This window comes from Pteropus alecto, unplaced genomic scaffold (assembly GCF_000325575.1).
Source record: "Pteropus alecto unplaced genomic scaffold, ASM32557v1 scaffold8, whole genome shotgun sequence".
In the NCBI taxonomy this organism is placed as follows: Eukaryota; Metazoa; Chordata; class Mammalia; order Chiroptera; family Pteropodidae; genus Pteropus; species Pteropus alecto.
In genome coordinates, this window is record NW_006494609.1 from 2,330,882 (window position 1) to 2,351,227 (window position 20,346).

A 20,346-nucleotide genomic window follows, 5' to 3' on the forward strand; every position below is an offset into this window, starting at 1 on the left:
TGTGTCTCTGTGATATGCCTCATTATTTTTTGGGAAAACTTCCAGAATTTCTAGCAAAAAAAGATGTTCCAGTCTCATCTGGGTCTTACCCTGCCCCACCACTGGAATCAGCCATTTCTCCAAGGAGCCCTAATTCTCTTTTAGTATTCATATTAGTTGTATATTGCTGCTGCAGAAACCACTACCCCAAAATTTAGCAGCTTTGAACAACAAATAATTAGCTCACATAATTTCTTCTGAGATTCAGGAATTTGGGAGAGATTTAGCTAGGTAGTTCTGGATAAGTTTCTTTCCTCTTGTGAGGTTACAATTAAGACGCTCATTCCTTGAATATTTTGGATTGAGAACTCATTCTGGGAAGAAAAATCACACTTGATATACAAGGAGATTTCAGGCTCTGAAATCGAGAGTCAAAACTAATTTAATATTGCAGTTTCTTTTCTACTTTAAAAGACTATTTCTTTTAGGATCAAAGTCTAGACTACCTTTATTTTATGCTATTATTTTTAGCCTGTTTGATCATTTTTTTCATCAGTTGGCTCAAGTTATTATGAAAGGTTATTGAAGGTCTGCTTGCACAGGACTGATAAAAGAGATAAGCTCCAGCCTATAGAAATTTGTAAGTCCTTTTAGTTCTTTCCTGAAGCTTTCTCAAAGAAGTAAAAAATTTAAGACGTGAAGTTGCTAGGCACTCCAGCCTGTTTAATGATTCTTACCCCCTTGATCACCATTCTACTTATCTTTCGGCTACTGAATACCATGATCTGTGCTGAGCTCTTAGCTCTGACATGAACACAATGTAAAAATTAATTCTTTCACCTGCCTAAACAGGATGGTTTCCTTAGGGTTCCTGGGGATCCAAGGCTGTCCTAGGAATAGGCCTTGCTCAACCCAGTTCAGCACAAAAGAAAGCAATTAATTATTAATAAAATTGAGCAATCTGACCACATTAAATAACCCTTCCTTGAAGAATTCCGGATTCTTTGTGAAAGAAAAGACAGCCCTGCCAGAAAGAACCAGGAAAGGGCTCTGGGCCAGCAGTGCGGAGAGCCGGTTTTAATTTCAGCACGGCCCCAACCAGATGAAACGGAGGTGGTCCAAACACATGGACTCCTCTAGTCTCAGTTTCCCCATCCACAAAACGAGGGGTAGCCTTGACAGCTCCTCTCGCGCTGCAATTTTCCAGTCCAAGGCTCAGGAGAAGTCCATAAACCGAATAAAATTGCTTCAAGGACTGCTAAAAGTGAACTCACTGGTCAAGGTTGGACCATTTGCTTTTGAGGTCAGGCAGTAGGGAAGGCCGCAGGGCACCAGCCCTGGGTAAGACAATAATACACTTTGCCCAGATACGTGACTATCTTCTTTAAGGCTCTGCAGCTTGCCGCCTTCTCACTGAAACTTGCATAAACTTCAAAAGCCCGCCCCTGGGAAAGGAGGGGGCGAGGAGCACAGGGCTAGCCGAGCGCCGGGGAACTGCAGTCGGAGGAACGAGGTCGCGCAGCGATGCCCCTAGCAGCCCAGCATATCGCGCGGTATTTCATTCCAGCTCAGCGGCGATGAGTGAGGATACTCGGCCTACCACCCCGACGTCGGGGTAGAGGAACCCGCAGTTGTGTCGGGCCTTGCGGGTGAGGGACGCCCTAGGAGCCAGGGTGATCTCCAGGCTTCCTCCTGGAGCTGCTGGCGTTATACCTAGGACATTGGAATAGGGAACGCTGGAGAAGCAACAGAAGCAGCCCATTCTCTCCTCTCTCTCTCTCTCTCTCTCTCTCTCTCTCTCTCTCTCTCTCTCTCTCTCTCTCTTTTTAATTGTTGAGAGTAAGCAGCCTCAGAAATTGGACATGATTGCGTATAAGGTGCCTCTGGGGAGTTCATTGAACATATACTTTTTGAACACCAACCATGAGCCAGTTAGATATAAATCCCTAGCTTCTTGGCGTTTACAATCTGCGAAGTCAGCTTGAAAATCTGGGCTGCAGATGCAGATTGGTAGTAATTGCCAAATGAGTGGGTGGTAGTGGGAGCCATAGAAGAAGGTGAGGTCACTGGAAGGAAAGAATCATGCAGGAGTCCCCACGTATTAGACTTGGGCAGAGGAAAAGAGGAAACCAGAAGACGCAGAGAAGAGTGGCTGCCCAGAAAGAATGGAGAAAGTACCAGAGATTTGCACGTTTTATAAGATGGCAGTGGTCAACAGAGTCATTTGTGGCAGAATAATTGGATGAGATCAGGATAGAGAAATGTTTTATTAAAAGCTGTTAGGAAGTTCATATTATGTAAATATAATGTTCGAGTATGGGTACCGGTGTTTATTACCAGTTGTGCAACCATGGGCAAGTTATCCAACCTCTCTGTGCCTCCCTTTCCTCATCTATAAAATGTGGACGCTGGCAGTACCAGCCTTAAAGGGCGTTTGGGTGGAGGGGCTAAACGCAATAATGACTATAAAGTCATTAGCCTAGTTCCTGGCACTTGGGAATATTCAGGAAAGAGACAGAGAACAAGACCCCACCTGATTAGAACCAGGACTTGTGCTCTGCTCTTCCTAGTTCAGTGCCCTTTCTCTTATACCAGGCTGCAAGATAGACGCTCACACAACATATTGATCTGGTATTATTTTGGAATATGAGTGCTAATTAGGAACCCACTTAATATCATACCAGGCAAATATGGTTTGCTTAATGTTGGTCAGTAACCGCCTTCCCCCCTCCCCCCGCACACATTTCGGGTAAATATACCACCACCACCACCCTTCCTTTCATATCTAGAACTTGGTTTGCCATAGTTTTAATTTTAATTTTGTAACTAAGTCAAGTTTTTTATATATTAAACTTGTTTGCTGTGCTATTGCAGGATATTGTGTGATTATCCTACATTAGTTAATTTCAGTATTTGACACTTAAAAACTTTCTAATTTGATATAGAGGAAGGGAACTTTAAAGGTATACTTTTCATGCTGATAAGCAGTATTTGGACAAATCAGCGATATGCATATTTTAAAGCATACATTGAAAGTAATTGGGGAAGAGAGCAAATAGGAGAATTGATTTGGAAAGACTCCTTTGATTGAAAATTTAGCTGTCACGGTACTTTAATAACCACTTAAATGCAGTTCTCTTTGGACCCAGCATCAATTTGGAAATCTTTGCTTTTTAATTCTTACATAATTTATACACAGTGTGATTTAATAGAAATATTGAATATATGTAGCTTTACAGGATATTTTGGACTTCTTGATGTGATGAAATAGGATGCACACAGAACGTTTTTGTCTAAACAATTGAACCTGCATCTAATCATATCTCTAAATCTAATCACCAGTTAAAGGTAAGGGGAGAGAAAGAAGGATGAGATAAATGACACCATAAGGAGGCAAAGCACATTCTAAAGACAAAGAAATGAAGAAACAAGTGTTTCTTCAACAATCAATGGCATGAAATAAAAAAGGAGGAAAGACTCAAAATGTAGTATGTGGACCTTGAATTTTGGTTCTAATGAAACAACTGTAAAAAGATATCTTCGAGACAATCAGGGAATTGGAATATGCACTAAATATTAGACAATGTTAAGGAATTACCTGTGCTATTAATTCTGTTAGGTTAATGGCATAGCAGTTTATGTTTAAAACAATCTGTTATCAGAGATGCATAATTGAGAGACTTTTACTTGACATAAGATGTCTGGGATTTGTTTTAAGGGGAAGCTGAGAAATGCAGTCTTTTAGCTGGGTGACATCGTGTCTATAAGGAGAGAATAGATACTGAGGGCAACTAGCCATTAATATAAAAATCATTGAGATTATAAATATATACCTTACAAAAAGGAAGCAAGTAGGATATATGTCCATGTTCTTCATTTTATTTTATTACAGACTGTCACTAACATCAGATGTTTACTTCTTAATTAGGAGCAGAATTCTCCTCTAAGAAAGGGTACCTACAGGAGAGTTGGGCATCACTGTATGGCTGTATATGTAAAAACCCTGTTTGGAGGAGAGTGTACGGAAATAGTGGAGAGAGTGAGGACATGTGAGATCTGGGATGAGTTTTATGTTTCAGTCCTAACTCCTCTGCTTACCTGCTCTGTGATCCTGGGTTTAAACTGTACCTCAACTTCCTCTGTAAAATGAGGATGGTAACATATTTACCTATATAACTTTATTAAAAAGAAATAAGTAATGTAATTTGTGTGAAAGTTCTCTGTAAATTATATAAATAGTATTTTAAACAAGATTTGGAAAATATCCCATGATGATTATTTAACGGTTTTGGGGTTATATGTAAATCTAAGGTCTATGTAAACCAGGCACTCTATAGGATACAGAAAAATATGAAGAAACTCAAGGATCTTGCAAATTTAGAAAATAGATGAGAACTAGAGTCATGTATAAATGAAATTAGCCAGTGATATAAGGCAAGGGATTATTAAGTATCACATGGAATGGATTTACAGATGCTTGTCAAATGTATAAGTATGCTGCTGTATAAAATCCTTATATTTAGAAATGAAGCTAGGAGCTAAGTTGTTGCACTATTGTAAAAAAGAGATTGACCTAATTGTTTTCCTTTGGGCTTCTCAATGTTGCTAGGTAACAAAGGCTAGAAAACTCAATATCGAAGAGAAGACAGGAGTGGTTAATATATTAATTTTAAAAAGGGAATATTTGCTTAGTATCCTAAAAATCAAATAACTTAAACATGTAGGATGGAAATTTTTATGTGGTAGTTGAGATTGATTCTGGAATGTCAGACAGCTTAGGTTTGAATCTCAGTTCTGTCACCTTGGGAAAGTGCTTAAACCTGTTAAAGCTTATTATTAAATGGGGATAATAATAATAGGATTGTTAGGAGATTAAATTACTATTAAATATTAATACATATTTATATATATCAAACACTATAATGTATAATATATAAATAATATATTAAATATTATTAAATATCAAATGAATATATATTTTTCATAGCACTCACAACAGTGTAACATCGTAACACTAAAGGTTTGTTCCCATTTTTACTGATGGATAAGGTAAGCAAGGCTATTTCCCCCAAGTTAGATAGATAGTGCCAGCACTGGACCTTCATTTTGCTTCTTTCAGTAACTCAAATTGTAAACCTAGAATAAACTGATCCTTTACTTACTTATTTGGCCATTCTGTATTACAGAATTTCCTATAAGGTGAGGATTTGAAAATGTTTTTGATATATTTTGTAATAAGCAAATATATTTTGATATATTTTGTAATAAGCAAAACTATTAAGAAATTTCCATTTTGATAAGTGAGTAACAATTTTTGAAAATTTGGTTACTCATTGTTTTTATTTTGCTACTAGCAAGCTCTGGCAAAATATATCTTTTTTTTTTTTTTAAATCAAGCCACAGTAGGAGGCTTAATAATAATGGTATAAAGATGAATGTGCTTGAATTCTGAGGCCAGAAACATTTTGCCCCACTCAGTCCTCAATGAATTTAGTTTTTCTTAATATATTTGTTTTAGGAGGCAAACTGACAGGAGACTGTATATTTTTTTAATCCTAAATATGATTTTTCTTCTCCTGGTTCAGAAACACAAATGTGCTTCTTTTTTTTATTTCTAAATTTTTTATTTCAAAACTTTCTTGTGATTAAAAATATTTTCTATCTGTAGGAATTTATACAGAAATCTGGTGAGATCTCTGTGCAAACAAGATGGCGATTGTACAAAGAATGACATTGAATTCTCGACCTGGTATGTATTTATCTGTGATGAATGAACAGTTGTGGTCTTTGATTATTATTAATGCAAATAAGAAGAACAAAAGTATTCATATGATGTCAGTGTGGTAAGTTGAGGTAGGAAGATATTAACACTAGCAGAGATATTAGAAGAAATTCTTTAAACAATGTAATACTGAGTTTTTCAAGTGATAACTTCTTGAGGCCATTTGTTGGAAAAATAAGGTATTTCAGACTTACAATATTTGAATTATAAATATATAAATATATGTGGCTTTCATATTTTCTTTATAGTATGTATCATTGATTCTTAAAATTTGCTTTCCTGTTTTAAGTGAAGAGCACTGGTCTATGTCTGTGCTGACATCTAACCTGAGTCATAGAAACAAGTACGGAAGCAAACTGAGAGATTTGGGCCTATACTACCTTAGTTTTGCTGCCTATCTAGTGTGTGCCCTGGGGAAGTCACTTAACTTTTTCTGACCTTTGTTTAGTAAAGTGAGCAGTTAGATTAAAATCTTTACATTCTATTCTCATCTAAGAAAAGGGACGATTTAATGAATACGAAGTTTGCTTATGTTCAACATAACTGAGTAAGAGTATACTTTTAGTGATGACGTTTGCTGCTTACAGATTTTTCTTTTCATATTTCAAATTTTCTAATTTTCAAGACTTTTTAAAATATTGCATTCATTAAATTTTTGTTTTCTTCTTAACATGAGGAAGGAATGTTTACCTATTTTCTTTGGCTGATGTGATATTTCTGCTTGTAAGTTTTAATTTTCATAGTTTAAAAAAAATTGGCTATAATTTTTGGCTTTCTGAAATCCTCCTAAATTTTAGAACAGAAGAGTGATTTACCTGTAGTCATCTTAAAAAAGATATTTTGAAGTCGACAGCAATATTCTAAAGGATCTTCTTGGAGAAAATCAAGAGTAATTAAAATTATTTGAAAAATTTATGCTGCGTTACAGAGAAATTACAAAACAATATAGATTTATTCATGCCTGTATTAAAAGAGAGTGCTCTGAATTCTAGAGAGACCTTTTAAAGAATAATAAATAATTACATAGGAAAGTGAGTTTTTGATTTTATATTTTTACCTAATACTTTACGAAAAAATAGTAATCCAGTGGCAGAGAATTTCCAAGTAGAAGAAGTAAATCTACCAGATAATATCAATAAAGGACAAGGACAAGTCAGAACTCCTTATCTTTCTGTGGATCCTTATATGGTAAGAATCAGGATTTTGCGGCTTGGTGAAAATTAATTTTATTTTTGTATATTTATGTTGCATCTACATGTTATTGTGCAATTCTCGTGATTAATAAATAGTTGGGCAATTATATATTGACACCTGTGGATTACAGATTTACATTTGTTTTTATTCACTAGTGTCATTAAGGAATGTCGTAGAAAGGTTTTCGTAATAGTAGTACATGTGGTTAATCAGGTTCTTCCAAATGTCCAGATCACTTCTCAATAGTAAGTAAAAGTTGAAGATAGTAAATTAGGATGGGAAATTCTCTCAGACTGATCCAGTTTACAAGGCAGACTCTGTACAAGACTTTCGTTCTTGTTGGTCTCTTTTTGAAAGGAACAGACTCACTTATGCTGCTTCTAGATAAAAGATATTTATTGAAAAGGTATATATGGCCTAGGACTGCAGCTGAGAAGCCATCAGGCACATGGACTTAGATTTTATAAACAGAGGTAGTTTTACTTCTTCCTTTCCTATATGGATACCTTTTATTTCATTTTTTTTGCCTTCACTAGAACCTTCACTCAGTACAGTGTTTATATAGAAGTGACTACAGTGGACATCTTTGTCTTGTTCCTGATCTGAGGGAGAAAGCGTTCTGTCTTTCACCATTATATATGATGTTAGCTGTGGGATTTTTGTAGCTTAGATTTGATCAGTTTTATGAGGTTGAGGAAATTTCCTCCTATTCCTAGTTGATTGACTGCTTTTATCATGAGGGGTGTTTTTTATTTTATTGTGGTAAAATATATATAACATAAAATATATCATTTTAACTATTTTTAAGTGTGAAATTCAGTTGCATAAAGAACACACAGTATTGTACAGCCATTACCACTTATCGCTTCCAGAACTTCATCATCCTGAACAGAAATTCTGTGCCTGTTAAACAATAAAATCCTCATTACCCCCTCCCCCAAGAAGGGGTTTTGGATTTTGTCATATGCTTTTTCTGCTCCTATTGAGATGATCATGTGGTTTTTGTTTTTCAATCCATCGATATGGTTTATTACATTCATTGATTTTCAGATGGAATAAATTCCACTTGGTGAGATTCCTGGCATGTAATTCCTTTGATATGTTGCTGAATTTGGTTCGCTACTATTCTTTTCTGGTGATGGTTTACCTGATTTTGGTATCAAATAGGCAAGTTATAATCTCTTTCTGGATTCCTGTTTCTAAACATATACTTGCATTCTCCTTCTTGCTTCTGGGCCTCTTTCTTTGATAACACACCAGTGCCCCTTTTTGCTCATGCCTTGTATTAATCATGCTTCTTATTTTTTGTATTTTATGATGTTTTCATACCTTAGGGGCTTCGTTAATCCTGGAGAGACTGCCTTTCTCAGGGCTAGCTAATTTTTAGAGATAATAAACAACTTGCCTGGGACACACCTTTCATATGTAAATCAATCAATCTAAAACCCATAACTCCAACCACCTCCTTCCTCCAACTCACATACCATCCCGATATTTTCCCTGCCCTAAACCACAAGGCCAGTATGAGGCAACTAGAAACCACCCCTGTAAGCCAGAGCTCACCCAAATTATTCAAACTATTTAATCCTAAATTTACTCAAGCTTGCCTACCCTGCCTTGTGCATTCCTTCTCTCAAACCACAATAAAGACTCGGCCATGCTTTCCTCTTGTTGCTTTTGCCTTCTGACTAACTCTGTTACTTCGTCATGTGGCCCTGCATATGATGTGCCTCTTCATTTGGGAATTATAAATAATAAACTCTTTCTTCAAGGCAATTGTCTTTGTTTCTGTCATCTTACCATAATTGATTAAAACAAAATCCCAGGTATAAATTAAAACAAGCCTTCATATGTGCTGTTCCTCCATCTAAAAGCTTCCTCCCACCTTTTTCTCTTTACCTAGGAATAACCCCTGTTATTCCCTAGAAGCCTGCTTTAAAGAGATTTGCTTTGGTTAAATCACCCTGAACCCTCAGGACAGTCTTTTCTGTTACATTTTCTCAAAACAGTACCTTGACCTTCAGCATTTATCCTAATTGTAATTAACACATATTTGTGTAGTTATTAGAGATCTGTCTTCCCTGATGAAAAGTAAACTTATGAAGACAAAGGTCTTATTTATCACTTTATCTCCAGTGACTAGCATGGTGCTTATTAAATATTAAGAAAGGAAGAAAATCATTTCTTTCCCCAGGTGGCCTTGTATGGCGTGATGTGCCTGTCCACTTGGGAACTGTAGTAATCACTTGCCTTCACTAGACATTGGTCTAAAAAAATAAAAACCAAAAACCAAAAAACATAACTTTAAAAGGAAAAATGGGAATCTAATGAACATTAAATCATTGAAATTTTATATCATTCCAAATTTACAGCTAATTTTAATTACCATGCATCTATAGTATTGTACGTGATTACATTTAATGTATATATACTATTTTGATTTCATATTTAAGTGATTTTATATAAATATCTTCATATGAAAAACTAGTCCAAGTATCATTATTTTGGTAGTTATAGAACATTCTATTTTCTTGACATCATTTGCTTACCTATAGAGAATTACTTGTTCTACTTTTCTTCTTAGCCTTGTTTAAGAGTCAGGTCCTTGGTCTGGCCGGTATCCATGGCTGCTGCATCACCTTCCTAGAATACATGGGAGGGCACACAAGCAGAAGCATAGCATATTCCCACAGAAGCTTCTGCCTCAATTTCCTCTTTGGTCTTTTCCTCTGGTGAACTGAACTAAACCATATGGGGCCCCCTTAATTAAACAACCTTCCATCTTTTCGATCTCCTTTCTATCTCCTGGACCATACTGTAGGCCTCTACACCTTGGCTTCATGAGAGAAACAAGAGTGAACCACAGGAAGAAAGCCTTGACTACACAGGAAGTCTTCAGCCTCAGTCCCATGGAAGGGTGTGGTGCGACTGTGGCATTTTGTCTTTGTGAAATATAGAGAACATCCACCTGAGGTTAGGGGTGTGATGTAGTGCTTAGTCGAAGTTTTCTCTCTCATTGTGCTATCATGGGAAATTGAACAATTGGGGGAGCTTAAAAATGCCTTGGGAATAGGTATTAGCAATGAGGAAGAGGAGTTCGGATGGGATTGTGATAAACAACTGTATTAAAAGTTTCATTTCTTTTTGTTTTATTTCTATCGGGGAAGTAGAATTGCTAGGCCAAAAGACATAAGTGCTATTGTGGTTTTGTATGTTACTAGTTTGTTTTCTGTAATATTATCAGCAATATGTAAGTGTATCTAATTTGCTATGATCCATTGAAACTATTGGCATAGTATTTTATATTATTTTTACTAGCGTGATATATATAATATTACTTAAATTTCTTTAAGTATTTTTTAAAAATTTTTAACAGCTTATTTACATATCATATAATTCACACATTTAGATGTTCAATTCAGTGGTTTTTAGTCTATTCCCAACATTGTGAACTATCACCACATTCTAATTTTAGTACATTCTTAAATTCCTTTTTAATTATACTTCTTGTTAGAAGGGTACATTTTTTTCAGGATAAAAAATAACTGAAAGAGGGAAATGAAGATAATTTTTATGTGATTAATACTTTACTTAACATTACTTATTATATATCTTTCTTTTAGTCACTGGGTAAATTAGTAAACTGGTTCAGTATTATCAGGCAGAATTATTCTAATCAATGTGTCCCTTTTTTTAGCGTTGTAGAATGAAGGAAGACACTGGGGCTGATTATATGAAACCTTGGCAGCTGTCTCAAGGGGTTGATGGTAGAAGTATTGGGATTATAGAAGAAAGCAAACACACAAATTTTACTAAAGGCAATTTTGTGACTTCTTTCTGTTGGCCCTGGCAAACCAAGGTTATTCTGGATGGAAATAGCATTGAAAAGGTGATATATAACGTAGAGTATCCAATCTTTTTCCCCCTGTAATTTTTACTTTGTGCATTTGCCATTCACTTCTGTTTGTTAGCAAGGAAAACATAAAAGCATATATTTTCTTTTAGATAGCTGTAAAATGTGGAAAGCCTTTGTTTCTTTTCTCCTGTTGGCTGTAACTTTATTTGACAGTTCTTAGATTACCAATGAATGGTGTTATTTTTCATATTTAATTTATTTCCCAAATTTTATATGTATAAAATAAAACCTGAGCGATAAGCACCAAAATATATTTTATACTAAAAATTCTAAGGCCCCTTATGGTTGTATGCTTTAAAGTTTCCTGAGAAATTGTCACTTAACTTAATTCCTTTGGTTTGTGCTTGAAATTCTATCTCGTGTCAGAAATCCTGAGTTCAGCTTCTGTTAGGTTGATGACAAATATTAGTCTGTTTTGACCTACAAAAATTGGCAGCTTCATGTAATTCAACCTAATATACGTCATCAAGGAAATTACTTTATGTCTCTGAACCCCAGTTTCCTTATGTGCAAAATGAAAATAATAGCTATCTTACAGTGAATATGAAAATTAAATGCTATGACCAGTGAGATTAAGGTTTTGTAAAAGGATTTATAAAATGTTAGTATTTTTTTATTACACATTTTTATAATTAGTTAAAGGTGGCTGTTAAGATACAAATGACATGGGAGATGTTATGCAATCATTTGTAATACTAGTAAAATACATTGGGTAGTACCAGTAAAATAAATTTAACTAGAAATTTCTTAGCAGGAAGTGAAAAAGAAATATTCAGCAGTTTCTGTCTTCTATCATTGTGCTATTATGGGAAACTGAGCAATTGGGAGAGCTTAAAAGAGCTTTGGGAGTAGGTATTAGAAATGAGAAAGAGGAGTTCAGAAGGGACGAAAATGTGATATTTGCCGAACACAAACTTAATTCACACTGTTTTTATACTAGCTTTACTAATAAATATTACCTACATGCAATATTTCTGTGTACTGTAGACTTTTCTATGTATTGTAGACTTAAGTCTTCATTACCTTTATCTACACACCAGATTTAATTGATAGCCATTTAAAATTGCCGAATACAAACTTTTTATTTCTTTTTATTCCATTTTATTTCTTTGTGGCATTTTAACTACAAATCAAACTAAGGTAATGAATCTCGATTCCTTTTGGTGGTTTATTACATTTTTACAGAAGTTGTTCAATTCCTTAAAAAGTTATTATAAAACCATTATGGTAGGGAGTCTTTCTATATTATTTTTTTTTCAATTCTCCCAAACTCTACAGATAAGAAAACAGACACAGAAGATGTTAGAGCAGTATAATTAATTACCAATAGGGCCTGGTAAACATATAAACGTAAAATGCTATTAAGTTAAGAGAGACTTCATTTTATTTTCTAATTAAACTAGAAGAAATTGTATCATCCTTACATTTTTATGGTACATTTTAAGCATGAGTAACGACAACTGTTAGAGTTGTAGCTGATTTTTTTTTTTTTTATATATAGATAAATGTTTACTTTGGAACTGCTTAGATTTAAAAACCTCCCAACTTTGCCTTGTGTTTTCCCATTAAGTCCTTCTTCTCTTTCAACATACTTGGGGCATTGACAAGAAAGAATATTTTGTGTTTTACGTGGAAGTTTTATTTTAAAAGTTTTATTTCGTTTTTACTATAAAGAGAAATGATATTCAGTTGTTTTTTACTTTATTCAACTGAATTATAGAATTTTAACAAGACTGAAGAATGGTTTACTATTCTAGAAACTATATTGGGTTATTAGTCTGCTTGTACCGCTGGTGGCTTAAACAACAAAAATTTATTTTCTCACAGCTCTGGTGGCTAGAAGTCTGAGATCAAGGTGCTGGAAAATTTGGTTTCTGGTGAAGTCTCTCTTCCTGGCTTGCAGATGGCTGCCTTCTCGCTGTGTCCTTACGTGACATTCAGCCTTTCCTCCGTACATGTGCAGAGAAAGTGATCTCTGCTGTCTCCTCCTCTTTTTATAAAAACATATAATCCTTTATACATATAATCCTTTCGGATTAGGTCCCCACCCTTAAGACCTCATTTAACCTTAATTATCTCCTTAAAGGCCCTATCTTCAAATATAATCACATTAAAAGTTAGTCTTCAAGATATGAATTTTAGGAGTGTCCATGGAGGAAATATTGAAACCTGTAGAGGATTTTTATAAGAATATGAATCAAACTGATGACAGTTGCTGGGAAGCAAGATCTCAAATGCTCCAGAGAATTTCAATTTTGCAGTTTCTTTTATGCATTTTGAAATTACGGAGGGGAAAAAGCAAAGCAAAGATTGGATTACAGGATAGTTAACAAGATTATGTGCTCTCTTGAGAGTGGTTACTCTTACTTCAAAGGTGTGTTAACCTCAGTGCACAAGAACAGTGGACAGGGCTTGCTTAAAACAAAGATAAACCTCTTACTAAAGAAGTTACATACCAGAGGTTTGACTACCCACCATGACCTTTCCAGTGAGGAATTTATGATCACATCACCTATGAGGTTACTTTCTGTAGAACATCTTTTTCATCCACAGGAGGACACAATTCAGTGTATAGCAGCTTGTCTCGGTGCTCCTTGCTGAGCAGCGCCTAGACTCACACTGGAGGCAGCTGGCCTCGGTTTCTAGTGTGGCCTTTTGAGGAAATTATAAGCACAGCGTCTGTGGATTGCTTGCTGAATCTTAACAGGTGGCCCCAGAGGGGCAGAGGCTTGAGCTAAATTTGGCCTACAGCTGAACCCCTCTCAGGATTGTGCCACTGGACACCTACTTCACAAATCCACACTAATAAGACTGGGACACTTAGGAGCTTTGCTTAGTACATAGAAACATAGACTGAAAGGCAGCCAAAATGGGAAGACAAAGAAGCAGAAACCATATGAGAGAACAGAACAGAGATCCAGATATAATGGAGTCAAATAATCTAACAGACACACAGTTCAAAGCACTGATTATAAAGATGTTCAATGAACTTTTGGGAAGTGTAGATAAATTCAGCGAGAACTTCAATAAAGAGATAAAAAGCATAAAAATGGAAATAGAAATTATAAAAAAGAACCAATCTGAAATGAACACATTATCTGAGATGAGAAGTATATTAAATGGAATAAACAAAGGAATAAACAAAGTGAATAAAGAAAAGGATCAAATTTCCTATATAGAGAATGAGAAACCAAGGACACACAATCAGAATGGCAAGAGATAAGATGCCAAGGCTATAAAAATAATTTAAGAAACATATGAGACACTATTAAGGGTTCAAATATCCATCTGATCGGCGTAACTGAAGAAATCAAGATGTCGAATAGCTGTTTGAAGAAATAATGATGGAGAACTTCCCTAACCTGGTGAAGGAAATGGATATAAAACCCCAGGAAGCTCAGAGAATTCCCAAAATCAGGGATCCAAAGAGGTCCACACCAAGACACATCATAATTAAAATGCCAAAGCTTAAATATAAGGAAAGCATATTAAAAGCAGCAAGAGAAAAACAGATAGTTTTCCTCATAAGGGAAAACCCAGAAGACTGGCAGTTGAGTTCTCAAAAGAAACTATGCAGGACAGAAAAGCTTGGCAAAAAATATTCAACAGAATGAAGACTTAGGATCTACAACCAAGAATACTTTATCCACCAAAGCTATCATTTAGAGTTGAAGGACAGATAAAGAGCTTCCCAGACAAAAATAAACTGAAGAAATTTATTACCACCAAGCCCGTATTACAGGAAATTTTGGAGGAACTTCTTTAAGAAGAAAAAATATGTATCAAAAACAGGAATAAAGAATGGTAACAACTACATTCCTATCAATAAGTACTTTAAATGAAAAAGAATTAAGTGCTCCAACCAAAAGATAGAGTGGCTGAAAGGATAAGAAAACAAGATCCCTACATATGAAAATGAAGGGGATAGAAAAAGATACTGCTTTGATGGACCTAGAAGGTATTTAAGTTGGACAGAGGAAGATAAACACTATATGATTGCACTTATATGTGGAATCTAAGGAATAAAAAGAACAAACTAATCAAAAACAGACTCACAAATAGAGTGGAAAATTTGGTGACAGACAGAGGAGAGGAGGTACTGGGGGGCTGGGAGAATGGGCTGAAGAGTTAAAGAAGTACAAATTAGTAGGTGATAGATGGTCACGGGGATGGGGAGCACAGTGTAGAGAATGTACTTAGCATTAACACGCTGGCTAAGTGAAGGGTCAGGGGAGGGAGAGAGCAATTGGGGAGATCGTTTTATGAACTATATAGATGTCTAACCAATGTAGTGTATACTTGAAACTAATTAAAATAAATAAATTAAAAATAAAAACAGAAATTCCTACTGTTATTTTTAAAAGGTGTGTATTTCATTTTAGGTAGACCCGCAACTTGTGAATGGACATGTTTCATACTTTCTTGGAGCTATAGATTTGTCTGGTTTGACATCCTTTACTGGAATACAAGAAAAAGGTCATGTAACTGCTGGAGCTAATCAGACAATGGTTGTTAGTAGGGCTGCTGGTGCGTGTGGATCGTTGGCTGGGCAGGTAAATTTTCTGAGCATTATTTGATTTTCTAAAAAAGTAGTCATAATTGAATCTTTGGATACATGTATATAATTTAAAATATAAAATTGAACAAATTTATAATATGATTCTACAGATTTCTGGTAGAAATGAGTTTATTATCTGCTTAGATTATCTTTATAACAACATGAAAAATGTTGTAGATTTTTGTATCTTTTTCCTATTAATCAAAAATAGACATGGTAAATGCTGGAGCATTGCTCTATTCAACAATATAAGAAAGAAAATCAGAGTACCTGTCTGGAATCCATGCATGAAAAAACAAACTCATCTTATATAAAAAAAAAAATTTCAAATAAGGAAGCACTTATTGGATTCTAGAAATACAGTAAATATTATGACAATTTTATAAAGTGCTTTGTTTTTTTATAAAAACGATATACTTTATACTATGAAATCATTGAAACGAAACATTTTATCTTAGTAGTGATTTTAGTTTCAGGCCTGAAAAATATTTTAAAAAAATTTTTTAAATGAAATTTATTGGGGTGACATTGGTTAATAACATTATATAAATTTCAAGTGTACAACTTTATAATATGACATCTATATAATCTATTGTGTGCTCACCACCTGGTCTGTCCTCCCCCAACCTTCCCTTTCCCTCTAGTAACCACCATTCTTTTGTTTGTATCTATGAATTTTTTATTTGTTTGTTCATTTTGTTTATTTGTTGCTTTTTGTTTTGTATACTGCATATGAGTGAAAACATATGGTTCTTCTCTTTTTTCGTCTGACTTATTTCACTTGGCATACATAATAGTCTCAAGATCTAACCACTGAAAAATATTGAAGTGCAAGTTAGTGATGTTTTGGGTCCGACTATTTCCTTTACGAAATCAGCTTTAAATGGTGAAATTTTAACATTCAAACTAAGTTAATTTTATTCAGTCTTAATGCTTTTAAGAATGACATTGTATTTGTTCCGTTTCAAATTACTTTTAGCTGAAAGCCCTGTAATCTAACCTAAATTGTGATGAACATTTTCATATACTTGTAATATCTTTTATACTTTCACATTTTAAAATTTAAATGTAACAATAGAAAGTTGTTTAATTTTCAAAAATTCCCCCCTGGACTGACCATTTGATGGGCCTGTTCCAGAGTGGTGGGAATTTGTGGAACATATAAGAAGTGCCTCCTTTTGACCTCAGAACTGGGCTTTGATGATGCAATTAATTATAAAAATGGGAATGTGGCAGAACAGCTCCGTGAATTATGCCCAGCTGGAGTAGATGTTTACTTTGACAATGTTGGTGGTGACATCGGTGATGCAGTGATAAGTCAGGTTGTTTGCTGATTTGTTTGTTATAAATTTGAATACTCCCTTTTATTTGATGTGATATTGCTTTACCTGATACTGAGAGAGAGAAAAAACTTTATAAAACTGTAGGGTTTACTGTGAAAAATAACTTGATGATAAGTACTGTAATTGATACAGAAGTGCTTGCTGATATATCTACTTCTGTTTGCTTGCAGTTTTGCACTGTGAGCATCAATTTCAGTTCTTCGCTAGTAATATTATATTTTTCACCTGCAATTTATTTTTGTGAAAAATTAAGTTGTACAAATGGTGAAGTTCAGATTCCTAACTCACCATCAACCAACTCTAGTCATGGCCCCTGACTTTAGGTAGAGAGTAGATTTTCATAGATTGCAAGTTTTAACATCTTTTTATTGACAATGTTATAAATATCAACATCAGCTATTAACAATTAACACTACATTGTCTTTTACTATATGTAAAATTATTTGTAGTCAAAGTTAAATTATTTAAATCCAAAGAAATACTTTACTACTACTGATGAAAGTAGCAACAATGACAGCTAATGTAATTCTTTTGCTGATTACCGAACTCTCATTTACCACTATGTTCCTTTGGAGTGGACTTATTTTCCAGCAAATTAAAACTCTTAAACATATAATGAGTACATTTAAAACAAAATTAATTGGCACTAAAGGATTAAGTACAGTAGTCATGGAGGCTTTCTTTGAGATAGCCATAAAATCATATATATAGGAGAGGGATATATCTCAGGGTATAATCATTAGTTTTCTCTGAACAGATGAATCAGAATAGGCACATCATCCTGTGTGGTCAAATTTCTCAGTACAAGATGTGCTTTATCCTCCACTACCCCCTGCTGTAGAAGCAATCTTGAAAAAAACATCACAAAGTGTGTTCTGCCCTTTCTCATTACCAAATTCAAGAGGTTTAAAGATCATAGATTATTTGAAATGTATTGTTCTTCATGTATAAGTCTTTATTATTAAATAAAGCTTGAAAATATCCATTTTAAGTCAGTTCAATATTTAAGGTTTGATTGGGTTAACTAGCTTCCCTGGCAGAAAACTTTTAAAAATGCAGCTTTTCTATCAGTCTTTTGCAACTCCTTTTTTTGCAAATGATAGAAACTCAATCATATTGGCTTAAGTGCACAGGAAATTTATTGGCTCATGTATCTGAGAAGTACATTAGTACAGTACTAGCTTAGATTTGGCTGGATAAAGAGTTTGCGTAGTGGTGTCACGACTCAGTTTTTCTCCACCTCTGGGCTGTGCTTCCTTCTGGGTTGGCTCTGCTCCCTTGCAGGCTCTCCTCTTGCAGGAGCAGCGAGAGGATGACTCGTTATCTCTTAAATTGTATTTTACTAGTTTAGCAATCCAAGCAAAAAGAGAACAGCTCTCTTATTGTGGTTTTATCAAGTCCCAAAGCTGATACTTATTGGCTCAGACTGGCCTGGTCACATGAGGATAGGGAAAGGATGTTACCCACAAAGTAAAATCAGTGTTAGTACCACAGTGCTATTACCTAGATGTTAGGCAGACAAAACAATAGAAGTGCGCTACACTTATACCTGTAACCACACCTAAAACTGTATTTGACCAGATTCTGTGTGATTAAGTTCTAATGTTTGAAAGATTAACAGATATTAAAGTTCTGGAATGATTTGATTTTGGACACTTTTACTCCCTTACTAGTTTCTGATTATTATTCTTTTCTTTCCCACTATAGAGAAAGATTTCTGTTGTTAAATTATAAGGACAAATTTGAGTCTGGTACTCTACAGCTGAGTCAGTGGTTTAAAGAAGGAAAGCTAAAGGTAGAATTTGCTTCTATTCTTTATCAATATTATTCTTCCTGCTATTTGATAAATTTTTGTATTATTTGAATTTATTATAGCAAATGTACTAGTTTCATAATAAAAATTTCTACAAAAGGAAAGTGTACTAAATATTGTAAATTAACTTTACTTCCTAGGCGAGTATAACCTTCTAGTTGAGAAACCCTCTCTTATTATTCCCTTTATCTAAAATTTTATTAGCCTTTACCTTTCTTAGATTGTAAGATCAATAGGATTTTCCCCCAAATTGGAATGCTACTATATGTTAGAAGCTGTCCTTTCTCGAAAATCTTATAAATACCTCCTAGTAGTACCCCTACCTCTCCAGTACCATACTTCTTTCCTGCCCTCCTAGGACATTCTGATATATCTCTTGGTTGTTCGTTGAAAATTAGGAGTTATTAATCTGGGGTTCAGAGCCTCTGACCTAGCATGTTCTTGAAACCTACAAATGATAGGCAAAGTTATATGTGTGTGTGCTTATATACTTTGTTTTTGGAAAGGAGGGTGTATAGCTTGTGCTGTTACCAAGTGAAGATTAGATAAAGGGAAGATAGGATTTTATTTTAAAAAATTAATTAATAGGAAACCTTTCTGGGCTACCTACATGAAATGAATATTTTTAGACTGAAAGTGCTAAAAAGTATTGCTGTTTTTTTTACAAAAATGGGAATTATTAAGGAGAAACTTTGAAGTCTAAGATACTAAATATAGTTATTTTGATTTACAGATCAAAGAAACTATGATAAATGGATTGGAAAACATGGGAGGTAAGATGAATGTAGATTTATTTACAATATATATGTCTTCAGCACAAATAATCTTTTTTCTTTTAATTCTACTTTTGTTTTTTCTTTTGAAATTCTTTCTTTCTTGTAAAACTATCCTATAGTTTTCCTTAAATATCTCAATCAAACTCCATGAAAGTTAAACTTAGTGGTATTTAAGAGGTATTGTTTTCACATTTCAAATCATAAAGTGTTTTTGTGAACAGCTTGTGAAAAAAGTAAGAATCATGAAAGTCATTTAGCTGACTCTAGGTAACTTTTTCAGATTGATTGAATGGCTCTAAGTCATCATCAAATTATAATAAGCAAATTGATTTATTTTCTTTTTCAGAAAAAAATTTATTTTGTTAATGTTTACTAAACAGAAATATAAATTTCACTTATTTTGCTGGCATAACAGATGTGTATTTCACTTTGTAAAATGTTATAAGATATTTAATATTTTTAACTGTTATTCAAATATTGTTTTTGCTGGCATTTTATTTTTCTCTAGTCTTCAGACTCTGTAAACAGTGAACATTGATGTGAATACCAATTAAACATTTCTAATTTGGATAAAAACAATTTTTTAAGATCTTAATTGGGTGAGTTGTCCTGTAACTTTGTGTTTTGAGTTTTTATCATACCATTTACTTCAATACTTAATATTAAAATATCTGAAGTAATTCAAATTAATTGTCTAACCTACTGATAAACATATATGATAGTGACATTTATGTTTTCAGATAATCTAGTTTTTTTTTCCTTTCTAGCTGCATTGCAGTCCGTGATGACAGAAGGCAACATTGGAAAGCAGACAGTCTGCAATCCAGAATAAACTTCTTTGTAATCTCTATAAATGTCTTCGTCAAGGAAATACATAGATTTATTTCCATTTTGCAAAAGATTTTCAAGATACATTTAAAAGACCTTAAGAGTACAGATGGCTTGATTTAAGTGTGATTAGAGGTGATTTTTTTAGTTGCATAAC

The 20,346-nt window shown here is 34.3% G+C and overlaps 1 protein-coding gene and 1 long non-coding RNA gene across 2 annotated transcripts in view; one reads left to right on the top strand and one right to left on the bottom strand.

Moving 5' to 3' along the window:
* LOC112473644 overlaps positions 1-20,346 on the bottom strand; it is a 36,483-nt gene that overhangs the window by 4,891 nt on the left and 11,246 nt on the right. Inside the window, exon 2 of the long non-coding RNA XR_003044085.1 lies at positions 9,505-9,598. This is a non-coding gene — a long non-coding RNA (uncharacterized LOC112473644). The remainder of the gene's footprint in view (positions 1-9,504; positions 9,599-20,346) is intronic.
* PTGR2 (prostaglandin reductase 2) lies at positions 1,047-20,205 on the top strand. Its single transcript, XM_025041968.1, is given in 11 exon segments — positions 1,047-1,628; positions 5,648-5,728; positions 6,831-6,949; positions 10,653-10,844; positions 15,254-15,435; positions 16,553-16,751; positions 17,530-17,575; positions 17,578-17,644; positions 18,480-18,567; positions 19,319-19,358; positions 20,129-20,205. Coding segments are annotated over 10 exon segments (1,050 nt in total). The 5' UTR covers positions 1,047-1,628; positions 5,648-5,688.